Source organism: Mustela nigripes, chromosome 2 (assembly GCF_022355385.1).
Source record: "Mustela nigripes isolate SB6536 chromosome 2, MUSNIG.SB6536, whole genome shotgun sequence".
Classification (NCBI taxonomy): domain Eukaryota; kingdom Metazoa; phylum Chordata; class Mammalia; order Carnivora; family Mustelidae; genus Mustela; species Mustela nigripes.
The window spans coordinates 49,173,688-49,188,168 of NC_081558.1; the positions used below are offsets into that span (position 1 = coordinate 49,173,688).

The following is a 14,481-nucleotide window of genomic DNA, read 5'->3' on the forward strand; positions in this document are numbered from 1 at the left end:
TCTAAGCTCTCTCAGTGGACATTGTGTAGTAACCCATGGATACAAGCATCCATCCAAAACGTGAGTTTCCACGGATAGTTCAGACCCTTTCTGGCACCACATGGTTCATGCTAGCCTTACTTTCCTGCTTGTGCATAAATTCTTTACAGTGAGAACCCTGGCTCATGTTATCTACCATGCACTTACTGTTTTGTTCAACTCGAGCATGGAAAGCAGTTCCAGAATTGCTAACTCATATCCCTGCAGACAATATACAAATCGGAGTACCATTTTATGTTCAATTCTTTTACTCTCTAGCTTTAGAGTTTCCAGTCAAAATACAATTTTTAAGGTACTTAGGTCAACTTATTTTCTATTCATCTCCTTCAGTAAAATTTCCTCATATGTTAGTAATACACTTAATTCATTTGTCACAGTCCACATCCACTCTAGGATTCCCTGGCATCCTGGATGACTTAAAATTTTGCACAAGTCTGGTTATCATGGTGTGTTGTTTTTAAGGTTTTGTGGAGTCATGCATCTACTACCATAATACCATACGGAATTTTTCGATTACCCCCAAATTCCCTTGTGGGGTCCCTTTGTACTCAACCCCTTCCCTCAACCCTTGGATTCCACGGATCTATTTTCCACCCCTATAGTTCTGCTTTCTCTAGAAGTTCGTATGAACAGAATTACACAATATGTAGCCTTTTCAGTGGGGCTTCTTTCACTTAGCAAAATGCTTTTAAAGTGTATTCATGCTCATCCACAAATCAGCAGTTCCTTTTTATTGCTGAGTAGGATTCAGTTGTAAGCATGTACTAGTTTGTTTATCTCTTTACCTGTTGACAGATGCCTTAGTTGTTTCCAGTTTTAGTGATTATGAATAAAATTCCTATAAACATTTGTGTGCACATTTGTGTGAGCACCAGCTTTCAATTCATCTGGATAAGTACCTAGGATTGGAACTGACTGCTGCTTGTTATGTTATCTCTATATTTAACATTTTGGGGTTGCTAAACTGATTTCCACTGTGGCTGTACCGTTGTACATCCCTTCCAGCAATGAACAGACATTCCTATTGCTCTACATCTTCTCCAGAATTTGATATTGCTGTTTTTTAAAGCTGTTTTAGGAGGTATTGTAGTAGTATATCTTTGTGGTTTTAATTAACAATTCCCTAATGACTGGTGTTGAACTTCTTTTCCTGTGCTCAATTGCCATCTATTTTTGTGCATGTGTCTATTTAGATATTTTGCCTACTTCCTCTTTTTTTCTATGGCTGAGTTTCAGTTCTTTATATATTGTAGATACCAGTCTTTGATTAGGCGTGTGATTATCTCCCAGTCTTTGGCTTGTGCTTTCATTTTCTTAATACTATTTTTCATAGAACAAAAGTTTTAAATTTGCATAAAATTTGATTTATCTTTTTTTCTTTATGGTTTGTGCTTTTGATCGCATATTCAGAAACTCTACAAAAGCTAAGACCACTGCAGATTTCCCTTTTTCTCCTTCTATGTTTAATAGTTTCATATTTTAGACTTAGGTCTATCAATCCATTTGAAGTTAATGTTTACATGCAGCATGAAGTATTTTCAAGATTATTTCTATATATGAATATCACTTTTTTCAGCATCAGTTTTTGAAAAGAATATCCTTTCTCCACTGATTGCCTTTGCACCTTTGCCAATAATCAGTTGACTATGTTTGTGTTGGTCTATTTCTGGACCTCTTTTCTGTTCCATTGATCTTAAGTGTCTTTCCTTTTCACAATCCCACACTGTCTTGATTACTGCAGCTGCACGTTGGGATTGATAGTAAGTCTTGAATTTACGTAGTTCAAGTTCACCAATTTTGTTGCTCTTTTTCAATTGTTTTGACTACTCTGGTTCCTTTCATTTTTGGTATAAATGTTAGAATTAGCTATTGATACGTATTTTTAAAAGCTTGCTGAGATTTTGACTAACATTGCATTGAATTTATAGATGAAATCGGGGAGAGTTTCTATAAATGATTTTTAAAAATTTCTTTCAGCCATGTTTTATAGTTTTTAGAATATAACTCCTTTACATATTTTGTTAGATTTATACACAAACACCACATTTTAGGTGTAATTGTTAATGATATTTTTTTTCTTTAAAATCCTAGTTGTTCTTTGCTGATCTGTAGATATATCATTGACCTTTGTATTTTGAGTTTATATCCCACAACTTTGCTTAACTCACCTTTTAATTCTAGAAGGTTCTACATAGACAATCATGTCATCTGCAAATAGAGAGAATTTTATCTTTTTCTTTTGCCAGCTGTTTTTCTTTTGTTTCTTTACTTTTCGTTTTTGTTCCTTATTCCTCTGACAAGGACATCCAGTACAATGTTGTATAAGAGTTTTAAGATAGGACAAAATTGCCTTGTCATCTCTTACTATTAAATGTGATGCTTATTGTAGGCTTTTTGTAGATGCCTATTGTTAGGCTTAGAAAGGTCTCATCTAATCCTTGGTCATAGTTTTTATCATGAATGTATATTGAATTTTGTTTAGTGTTTTTTCCATATGTATTAAGATGATTATATGGTTTTTCTTATTAATTTAAACATATATAAATTATAATGCTTGATTTTAAAATAATGAATCAACTTTGCATTCCTAGGGTGAAATCCACTTGGTTATGTATGATATATTACTATTTACTGTATATTGCTGGATTTATTTTGTTAGTATTTCTTAAGAGTTTTGCAAGTATGTTCATAAATGATATTGGTCTTTTTTTAATAATATCTTCATCTGATTTGTGTATTAAGGTAATAGCAACCTTATTAAATTAGTTATTTTCTCCCCTTTCCTATTTTCAGTTAGAAATTATATATAAATCATGTTTTATTTTTTCCTTAACTGTTTGGTGGAATTTATCAGTGAAACCATGTGAGCCTGGGTCTTTTTTTTTTTTTTTTTAAGTGTGTGTCTGTGTCTATGAATTTGTTATCCTTAATATATATAGAACTATTAATATTATCCACTCTGCCCTCAGTTTGTATAGTTTGTGTCTTTCAAGAGATTCATTCATTTCATTTAAATTGCTAAATATATTGGTATCAAATAATTTATAATATTCCCTTACAACCTTTTGCTGTCTGTGGGATTTGTCAGTAAGGTTAGCCCCTCTTCTTCCTGATATGATAATTTGTGGCTTCTTTCCTTTTTGTCAGCTTTGACTAGAGATTTATCTATTTTATTAATCTTTTCAAAGAAGCAGCTTTTAATTTTACTGATTTTTCGCTCTTATTTTTTCTGATTTCTGTTTCATTGTTTTTTGCTCTTTTATCATGCCTCTCTGCTTTTTTGGGAGGGTGGTTAGTTAGCTCTCTTTCCCTCTTATTTCTTAAATAGATGCTTAGGTTTCTATTTTGGCTGTCTCTTGTCTAACATAAACATTTGATGATTATGTATTTCCTGCTAAATACCACTTTAGTTGTAATCTATACATTTTGTATGTTCCACTTTCATTTTCATTTAGTTTTAAATATTTCAGATTTCCCTTGACAATACCTCTTTGACCCACAAGTTATTTAGAAGTGTGTTTTCCAATTTCCAAGTGTTATTAATTTCTAGTCTGATTCTGTTAGGCATGGTGACATACTTTGTACAATTTCTATGCTTTTAAATTTGTTATTATTGTTTTTTTAATGGCCCAGAGTATGGTTAATGAATGTTTCATTTACAGTTGAAAAGAATGTATATTGTTCTGTTGTCCTATGGATTGTTCTATAAATGTTAATTAGGTCAAGTTGGTTGATAATGTTATTGGGAACTCTACATTTTGAAAAATGACCATTAGAGATTTTATGCATAACTGAAAATTAAGAGCCACTTACAGAGAACTAACACTAATCAAGCTAAAAGTGTAATGGAGCTCAACTTTGGATTAGAGTTCATAGTTTTCTGTTTGTGGAAGCCTAGTACCATTCACCCAGCTGTCCATGCTCGAGGTGTAAGCTTGATAATAACTACCTCCCCAGCACATTACAAGAACAAGTTTATCCATTTGTCTTGGCCTCTAGGTCTTCTATCCATTGGATGGATTTTGTTACCTTTCTACAAGTATTCCCTCTACCCCTTTCACCTATATCAGCCTTTTTTATTTTCATTTTTTTTAAAGATTATTTATTTATTTATTTGACAGAGAGAAATTACAAGTACACTGAGAGGCAGGCAGAGAGAGAGAGAGAGAGAAGGAAGCAGGCTCCCCGCTGAGCAGAGAGCCCAATGCGGGACTCGATCCCAGGACCCTGAGATCATGACCTGAGCCGAAGGCAGCGGCTTAACCCACTGAGCCACCCAGGCGCCCCTATCAGCCTTTTTAAAAGTGTATTTTATAAAATACTAGATCCAGGGGCTGCTACTAAGCAAGAGGTAGCGAGGACTGTATCAATTGCTTAGTAAACTACTACATGTTACCCTGTCTTGAAATTTGTAATGATAATTAATATCATCACAGATCTGAGAAGTCTGGAGTCAACAAATCTATTTTTCTATTTAATCCCCTTACATTCTAACCAAAAATACATATTACTAAATAACTTTAAGAAATTTTAATATGGGATAATATACATAAAACACTTATTTGAAGGTTGGGCACATTGTATGTGGTCACTCATAGTTTGTTGCTCTGATTTACAGTCGTTGGTGTTCTTGCTGTAGTTTTATTTTTAGATTTATTCCATTGACTCTGACCTTTAAAAGTTGGGATGACTATGAAGGTGAAAAAAGTCCTGGGAATTCAAAGACCAGAAAAGCCACAGAAATTCACCTGAGTTTTATGTCTTTCAGTACATTTTTACTGTAGTGTATTGATTGCAGTTTTCTTGTGGTTATATTGCATTCATTTTAAAGACATTCCCCCACCCAGTTTGTCAGCCTAAATCTACTTCCCCACAATTGATATCACTGGTGTTCCTGGGCATCATTAGTCCTTTACAAGTGCAGTGCTAAGAAAATCAGGCTGTGCAATGTCATGGGAGGTGCACCACGTATGAATAACGGCTCAGGACTTGGCATGACATCTTAAGGCTTCCTCATTCAGATCACCAAGGGAGTGCTGCGCACTCAGAATTCAAAATTCTCTCCTCCCCAGCTACTCACCCTGGTTCCTTTGGTATGTCTGAGGGAACTTTATTGACACTCTGCTTTCTTTTCTTAAACAGGTGGGCTCTGCATTGCACAGTCCGTGAGAATCCCCCAAGAACGCAAAGACAGAACTATTGACTTTGATAGAATTATCAAACAGCTCCTGGACACCCCCAACTCCAGGGCCGTCGTGATTTTTGCCAACGATGAGGATATAAAGTAAGGATGACTGGTGAAATTCATTAATATGCATGCTGCAACTTTAGGAGACAGAAAGATCAGGATACTGGCAGAGAAAGGGGAAAAGATAGCACAGAAGCAAATCTATAATTACACAGTGGCAAAGTCTGTTCGTGCTTTTTCCCTTACATGAGTAGTGAGAGCAAACTATGGAAGCAGCACTGTGTTGCTGTCATGTCTTCCCCCTCTATTAGCAAAATAAATGTATTCAATTACTTGTAAAAAGAGAAAACCACTAGACCTTTTAAAGATTCTTTTATTAAAAATATATCCAAATGTAACAGACTTTTATCCAAAGAATGGTTCCTCTTAATGTAAAAGGAAAGAAAAAAAAAAAAAAGTCATACAATTCTGGCTGTATTGCTACCGCTTTAGACCCAGTATGTTCCAAACCAACCTTGTCTACCAGTATGTCTCTAATTCATTTCTTCCTCTCTTTTCTTACCTCGATCTTCCCTGGAGACAAAAATTCGACTGGTATCTCGACTCCCCATTTTTCCTCATTCTTTGCATTCTTGGCCAAGCCAGGCTGAGTTAGCCTTTGTTTCTAGAAGATAACATGCCCAGAACGTGTTTCTAAGACAGAAACAAATGTGCCTGATTTCTTCTCTGCCCACTACCAACTTGTTCCATAATATTTATTTATTTAAAATAAACAGCAATTACACCTGCTTAAAAAACTATTTTAAAAATCTAGCTTATAAAAAAAAAAAGTACCATTCATTCTGCCCTTAGCTAACAAGTTCTCTTTAGATGCAATGGCTAATGGCTAGGTTATTGAATATTCTTCTAGAGACAGTCTGCATCTCTTTGCACAATGATGCATATTGTATGTACATCTTGTTCTCTTCCCTGCTAGCCTTTACTTACTATTTTATCACGGATGACTATGAATGTCAGTACCTATCTCTTCAGTCTTTTCATAGCTAGGCAGAATTTCATTTTACATGCATGTTGTCATTTATCTAAATGCTCCCTTATTGACTGACATTTGGTTACAGACTTTTGCAATCATAAATAACACTGTGGTAAACTTCCTTTTACAAAAATCTGTGCACCCAAATATAAATATACAAATATATCATATTAATATAAACATTCTATGCAAGAGTTGGATATATAATATTAATATAACACAATAATATGTTAATATGGAATTACATAATTTTATATATTTACTAATGTGTTTTTAACATAAATCCCCAGAAAAGACTTTTCCAGGACAAGGTGTGTCCCAGTATGATTCTAGTTTTCCAAAGAGTTTGTGCTAGTTTACATCTCCACTGATGTGAGCAAACTGTATGGAGTTATTTAGTATTTGTCTTAGATAAAATATAATACTTAATTTGAAGGTGGATATCATTTATTAAGAGAAAGTTTAAGAGCCCAGGCCATTATTGCATCCTGCTTGGATTACTGCATTGTCCTCATCACAAGCCTCCTAGTTCTGTGTCTCTCTCCTCCACGTGCCCCCTAACTGCTGCCCCTGAATCCATCCATCATTTTCCCAGTATTCAGCTCTGATCACAGGTAGCAGGACTATTCAACTGACAGCTAATGAAACCTGACATTGAGATAGGTGTGTGGTGTTTTACTAATGCCCACTGTGTCACTTTGGGAAGTTGCCCCACAGTTGCCCCCTTCTGCTTCCCAACTTCTGAGCCTCAGTTCTTCCAAATGAAAATCCTTCTGAGCTCTTTTTGTAGTTATCCAGCCTCGTCCTACCGTTCTTAACCTATTTCATTCCCTGCTCCTTCACGTTTTGTGTTTCCTCATTCCTGGTTTTTGTGTGCTCTCTCACACACACCTGGAAGGCTTTTCCTGCCTTACTTTCTCATAATGGTGCGTCTCTAGTGTGGCTTTCTGAAGGAAGATGTCTCTACAAAATGCACGTTTGGCACATTCTTCATAGTGAATGTCACTGATGTTATTTTACATCACTAGATCCTTTGCTTAGTGTCCACCTTCTCTGCAAGTCCCTAAGCATCTCTGGGGCAGAGCTGATGCCTCATTTAACTTCCTTCTGTATCCTCAGTTCCTATCATGGTGTTCGGTACAGAGTAAATGCTCAAGGAACAGTACTGAATAAATGAATGAGTAAAGTCACTATGCTAATGACCTCTATTTAATAATTTAAATACAAACTTCTCTGTCTGGACTTCACAATGCTTTAGAATGTGTTCCTAATTTAACATTTAGACCCCACTTCCACTCACCCACTACCACACCCAGAATACATGGCTCTGGTCCCACACAGCCCTGATTGCTCCTCCCCATGGCCTTTATTCATGGTGTTTTTCCTCTCCTTCTCTACTTGTTGAAATTGTCTGTTTTTCAAAATCTAACTTGAACATGCCCTTCTCCATGAAACTGTTTCTGGCGACCCCTTAAATGTATTACTTCTCTCCTTAAAAATTCTCTAGTGGTGCTCTTAGGGCATTTTTCATCTACACTTTGAGTTATAGTTGTTTAAAAGATTTTGTTTTCATAATATTACTCTTGGGTCATTGTATTGTTGTTGTTGTTGCTGTTTTGTTGTTGTTGTTGTTGTTGTTTTGCTTGTATCTTATTCATCTCTGTTGATATCTTTCTTATCTCATAAATGCTTTTCATAAATATTTTATATATTTTCCAATATGTAATACATTGATAAGTGTGGCTTTGTGTTTATCTCCACATACATTGTACATGTCACATAAAAATTACCACAAATAGCTCTGATGACTAATTTTTTTTTTAATACTCCTGACTTGTAGGTAATGTGAAGTTTAAATTTAGGATGTAAAACTGCATACAATCTGCACAATAAGTATGCTCATTCTTTTGTTTTGGGGTTTGTGTGCTGAATATTATTGCATACTGTGATTCATAGCAGTGATAGCAGAAATAGTTCTTGAGCACAGTGATAAAATTTAAGTACATATATAATTTCCTTCCAAAACATGATCTTAAATACATGGATGTCTGAAGAGTACTGTTAACTCACAGTGTTATATTATTTATTTTTTCAGAAGATTTACACTGTAAATGGGAAATCTGAGATTTTTTAGAACATTAACTTCAAATACTTTGTAAGAGAATGGCAGTGAGAAGACAGTAATGTCTATATTTTAAAGCTAAAATAAAGGCAAAGTAAGTCACGGGTACTGATAATTTGGATTTAAGACAAGGGTGAATCCTTTTTCTGAAATACTTTATTCTGATAATAAAAATAATACCTAGTTACTGTATATCTACTAGAAAAAGGAAAAGTTTTTTGTTGTTGTTGTTGCTCTTTATTGAAAGGAGCCATTAAGTTTACTTTGTCTCCTGATTATCTAGAAAAAAAAAAGGTTAAATAATTTCCTATAAAATTTACAATCCCAATACTCAGAGATAGCATAAAATTCTGGGTTAATGTTTGCCAGCACTTTTTTCTAAACATACATAGATTTTTCCCCCAAAACAATCTCCTGCTTTTTATCTCCCACTTTTTGTAATTCACATGTCACTTTTGATGCCATAAGTATTTTTAAATGGTTTAATCTTGTTTATTATTGTCAATAAACCCACACTTTTCCATTTATATTAAAGTGAACATAAATTTGCATTTATGTAGTTTTGTCTTTTTTCATGTTTTACTTGGCTTCTAGCCACCTTTGCAACTTCTTCAATCTCAGCAGTGACATCCAGGTGAAATATTAGGCTAACAATACATTGTGTATTATCGTTATTTTTCTGTGCTCTCAGATGGCTTTATACTCCTGTGTGTATATACACACATACAAGCAACATCTAGGCAGCTTTTTTCTTATATATGAGTTGGATAATCTCTTTCAATTTTTTAAATTGATTTTTCTTTTTAACAAGTGCTGTGGAAATCTAACTCAGTATATTCTAATTGTTTCCCAGTCTATCCTCCCTGTCATTTATTTAGACAGTTCCCTGCTGCTTTGCACTGAGGCTGTCTGCAGTAATGAACATATGTTTCTGGAGAGTATTTGATCATTTCCTTTGGACAGATTAGTAGAAATCATATCTCTAGGTCAAGGGTACAAATAATTGATTACATTGATTTTTATTAAAATTATACATGCACATATTAAAAAATTAAAATATGACTGGAAATACTTTGATGCAAACAGCAGAGTCCTGTCCCTTCAGACTTCAGACCTTTGGCGGACTGGTCAGACATCCAAGTTGCCATCCATTAGAGGGTCTTTCTATGTCAGTTATATAGAATTCTTTTTCTAGGGGGGGTACAGATTTTTCCAGAGAAATTCTTTTCTACCTCCGGTGACACTCCCTTAGTTTCCAACATTCTGTCAGCAGAAGTGTAGATTTCGTAGAGGATCTTACCATTTCAGTACTTAGTGCTAAATTTAACTTACCTTCCTTCCCTTCACCTTCAGCTCACCATCTCTAACTCACAACCTTCTGGTATTTTGATGTTTACAATATCAGAACCTATTCCTTAAAATTTTATTACTAAATTACCATTCCATTTTCTGCCTGGAAGAAAAAGAAAGAAACTAAGGTTTTGCTATTTTATATACAACCTTTCAACTGATTCTCTTTTATTTGGCCATGTACTTTTGTGGTACTTAGTATCTCCAAGTCTTGAGAAACAAAGAAACCGCTACTCCTGTGGTACAGCCCACCAAAGGAGCTTTAGTTGTAGCTTCTTCTGATCTACAATTACCTCTTATCTACTTCTTCTTTCAAAAAAAATTTTTAATAACTTTACTATGAATGATTAGTTTCCTTTTGTTTTATTTGCCTTGTTGCCCTTTTTATTTGTGTACTATATTTATTTATAAATATGGGCTGTAAAATTTTCAAGTATAATATACATGTTTATTTTAATAATTTAAGACCCTTAATTTAGATTGGCCTGTTGCTTTCCAGAAATTATACACACCACCAGCAATGAATGCAAACACTCATTTCTCCAGCCCCATGCCCAAACTCTCAATCCAAACCAAACCAAAACAAATCTTTTGGCCAACACGAGAACCAAATGTGATTTTCTTTCCTTAATTCATATTTTCCTCCTTTCTAATCTATATGAATATTTATCTCCAGCTTACTGGTTATTTATATTTCTCCTTTTTTTCTTTTGACTTTCAATGTTTCTTGTGTATTTTCCTCAAGCTGCTTTGATTATTTTTCTTAGTGGTTTTGAAGATTTCTTTATATAAGTAAGATATAAATCCTAAGGCATACTATTTTTTTTTTTTTTTTTTGCCATTGACTACTTACTTTTTGAGAACTGGTAGCTTGCTTTTCTTCTGCTTCATTACAAATACATATATGTTTAGCAGCTGCTCCTTATCATTAATATAATGTCTCGTGTTCTTTTTCACAGGCAGATCCTTGCAGCAGCCAAGAGAGCTGACCAAGTGGGCCATTTTCTTTGGGTAGGATCAGACAGCTGGGGATCTAAAATCAACCCACTGCATCAGCATGAAGATATTGCAGAAGGAGCCATTACCATTCAGCCCAAGCGAGCAACTGTAGAAGGTATGGCTTTTTTCAGTTGTAAAACATGCTAAGAGAGTGGTTTGTGCCAGGAAGGATGGCTAAATCATGTGTCTCTTTGAGAGTTTGGTGTTTTTCCACATAATTTAAAAATTATGCAGTATAATTTCAAACATGTAGCCATGAAATGCAAATTAAGCCATATATCTGGTCTGTTCTTTTGTTGATATTCCTCTTTTGAAGAGATCATGTATTTTTATAATAATTAGCATATTTTTTTTCATTATGGCACCAGAGCGTTCCGAGAGAAGAACATTACCATTAATAAGTAAAATAATAACACAATCCAAGTGTACTTAAGTGAACTGCATTTTCTGAGAGAATATTTTCCCTTTGCAATGTATCCATTCCATAGCAGGATAACTACAGGGATCCTTTCCCTCTTTACCTTGTGGGGTTTCTTCCAGTGCCCACAATGGCAAAACATACCACTTCTCTTGGGCACTAACACCATTTTGTCTTCATGGGTCTCTTCTTGCTCTCTTTCTCTTTTTCTCACTTTCTCTTTCTCTTTCTTGAGCCTTCCTAAATCACTGCCCTCTTTCTTTTCCTTGCCTTCCTTGCTGCTTCATGATTCTTTAAGAGGAAGAAGGAGGAGAGGGTTTTTATTAGCATCCTTCTGATCTAAGGAAAGTTGTTGATTATAATTTACATTTTCCTTTAATTTGAAAAGAAAACTTTTTTTCTAAAAGAAGATATTGTAAAGAAAAGGAGCTCCTCTGCTGCTGTTCTTTGTGTTTCTTTTCTGATGGGCCAGGTCTCCAAAGATTCCCTAAAACATGCTGGCTTTGCACATTAAAAAAGCCTCTATCCTCTTACTCAAAAGGGGATCAAATATTTGCATTTCTTTCCATTCTGTCTCCAGTCCAATATAATTAATTATTCTCCCCAGAAAACTGTATGGTCTGTGGAGACCTTTTTAAACAAGCCAGGTTGTGGTTCTGTCACTGTTGCCTTTCTGTGTTATCTGGGGGAGATAAAGATCCCATGAGTCACCCATGTGTTCCTTGGGAGTCTTAGAATTCATTTCATTCCACAGAACGTGTCCTGAGAAGATTGCTTATCTTATAACACAGACCAATGCACTTGCAGATGGGTTTCAGAAACAAAAGACAACATTTTAACTATCTCCACTCCTTTTTACTCAAAATTTTGAGTATCCGCTGTGTGTCTTGCTCTGTTACAAAAGTTGGAAAAACAAGATAAGGACAAAACTCTTAACTTCAAAGCATACAGGGCTGAGAGAAGGTGTCAAAAATAGCTAATGACTAGGTCAAATGAGATACTGTGTAAGCGCAGTATGGAATAGATACCACAGGGCACAAAGGAAAGACTGTGGAAGTGTCTCTCCAGTGGTGAGGGTGTGGTTGGGAATATTCCTGAGAGACGGTAAAATGATGACTTTGTAGTTCATCTAGCAAGCAATGAGAAGAATGTCTTGTACTCCCAACCTACGGGCAGGAACAGAAGAGTGATGGACACCCTGGGGTAACAGTAAATAATTCATTCTGCAAAATCATCTTGCATTATGGTTCTGAAATTCTTACAGTTCTTTAAAAGTGTTCCCATTTACAATGCATTGGGAGAACTCTTTTCTCCCCCAGATTTCCAGTCACTACACCATTGGCCCGATTGGCTCCTTTCTATCCTTTAGGTCTCTGCTGAGATATTAATTTTCCTTGGAGGCTACAAGTGACTATTCCACCCCAGCTAAGTTTGAGTTAGAAGCCCTTTCTATTCCTTCTACAGCATCCTACATGACCCCTACCATTGTAGTACTTCTTTAGTTGTCTCTGTCTGGAAACATATCTCTTATGCAACCCCTCCATTGTACCCCCAGCACCTAGAACTTGGCCTGCATATGGCAGATTTTTAAGTGGATGGATGTGGTTGGATGCTGGAATGGATGGAGGAATCACAGACTACCTCAAGTCCTCGCATAAAATATAGTAGAAAAATTGGCCTGAGTTGGATTATGAAGGGTCTTGAAATTATACTAAGGAATGTGTTCTTTATTCTGAAAGTTTGGGCAGCATCTGAAAAGTGGATGTGATCAAAGAAAGTTCACTCAGGTGACTTTATGAAGAGGTGATGAGTAGGAGTTGGGTGAGAGCCAAAGCAAGCAAGAAAGGAGTAAGATCCTTCCTTCCTCAGCTGTAGATGCTGCATAGACATGGATGCCCATACTCCATGGTTACCAACTCCAGTTTCATGATATTTATGGAAATTACTATGTATCTTGAAGTTTTTAAAAAGTTTTTGAAAAACAATTCCTGCTATGTATTTATGTGTTTACAGATACACAGTTTTCTTTCTTTCTTTCATACACAGAGTTCTTAAATCAGACACAAACAGCATCCTAAATCTGTAAAAAGAAATTTTACACACACACACACACACACACACATATATATATATATATATATATATAGAGAGAGAGAGAGAGAGAGAGAGAGAATCCCAAACAACAAAATGAAAGAGAAATATTGTTAACAATAGGAATATTGGGATGTGATGGAGCAGCAGCTCTTTATACAAAAGTCTCCATCCTTACCCAGATAGAAATGAAGACTTTTTGGTAGCTGGTGTGTGTGGCTTCTGTCTAACCAATATTGTATATATACATTATTACAAAGAACAGCATGGAATTGTTCACCCAGGAGATGAGACATCAAGACTGTGGCTGTACATTTGCAGTGACACACTCCTGAGGAAGTAAAAAAAAGAAATGCTTTCACTTGCACTAAGGTTTCTGAACCAAGCTATGAAATATCACAAATGAAAGTGATAATCAAGCACATTCTGTATTGGCAAATAAGTTTTCCTCTCCTGTCTATTTCTTTTTCTTTCTGATGAATGTTCTATATTGATTTCTAGTGCCTTGGAACATCCTCCAAATATTTATAACACTGCTATATCCCTGTATCTTTGTATTTTATAATGCTATATGTACAGATGTAAACAGGAAGAGGCCAAGCAGTAATCAACATGATTCTTTTCTTTAGATTTATATTTTGAACATGTTCAGCAAAGTTCTGAATTTTTGGCTGGTCTCTTCTCTATCTCCATGAATAATTAACAATAAATTGCTTTAGGCCAAATTGCTAGTAAGCACGCGGTCTCTGTGAAAGTAGTGCTCATCTTCTTTTATCTTTTTATCTATATTTATTCTTCATTTATAGAATAAAGGGCCTCTGTGTTTGCTAGCCAAGTGTGTTGTTCTTCCCCCTTTCAATTGGGTGATGATAGGAATTGTGCCCGGGAAAGGTCAGCTGTGGCCTCGATGGCTGCCCGGCAGTCAGAGGATATCTGGAGAATGTCTCCACAACTTGGCAGCTTTCCTCCAGCTCCTGAGCCAAAACACTTCTGTAATATTTAGTTTCTCTGAATTGTCTGATGAGCCAAGGGATCCCTGGCATGTTTCTCTCTTCTGTTGCCCCATTAACTAGGATTCTCTGTCATCCTCTCCAGCCCCCAGCAAATTCTCAGAGGAAAAAAAAAAAATGCCCATGTTGCCTTCAACTCTTTGCTCTACAAAGTGCTCTGCTTCTCTGAGAATAGGCGTCCAAAGCATCCTCTAATTATAGTCAACAGGGATCATGGACCAGCATCTTTTC

General features: G+C 35.6%; 1 protein-coding gene across 2 annotated transcripts in view; it reads left to right on the top strand.

The window, feature by feature from the left end:
- GRM7 (glutamate metabotropic receptor 7) overlaps positions 1-14,481 on the top strand; it is a 913,283-nt gene that overhangs the window by 442,630 nt on the left and 456,172 nt on the right. For both annotated transcript variants that reach the window (XM_059390206.1, XM_059390207.1), the window contains exons 3-4: positions 5,182-5,323; positions 10,692-10,846. In XM_059390206.1, the coding sequence (XP_059246189.1) occupies positions 5,182-5,323; positions 10,692-10,846 (297 nt within the window). The remainder of the gene's footprint in view (positions 1-5,181; positions 5,324-10,691; positions 10,847-14,481) is intronic.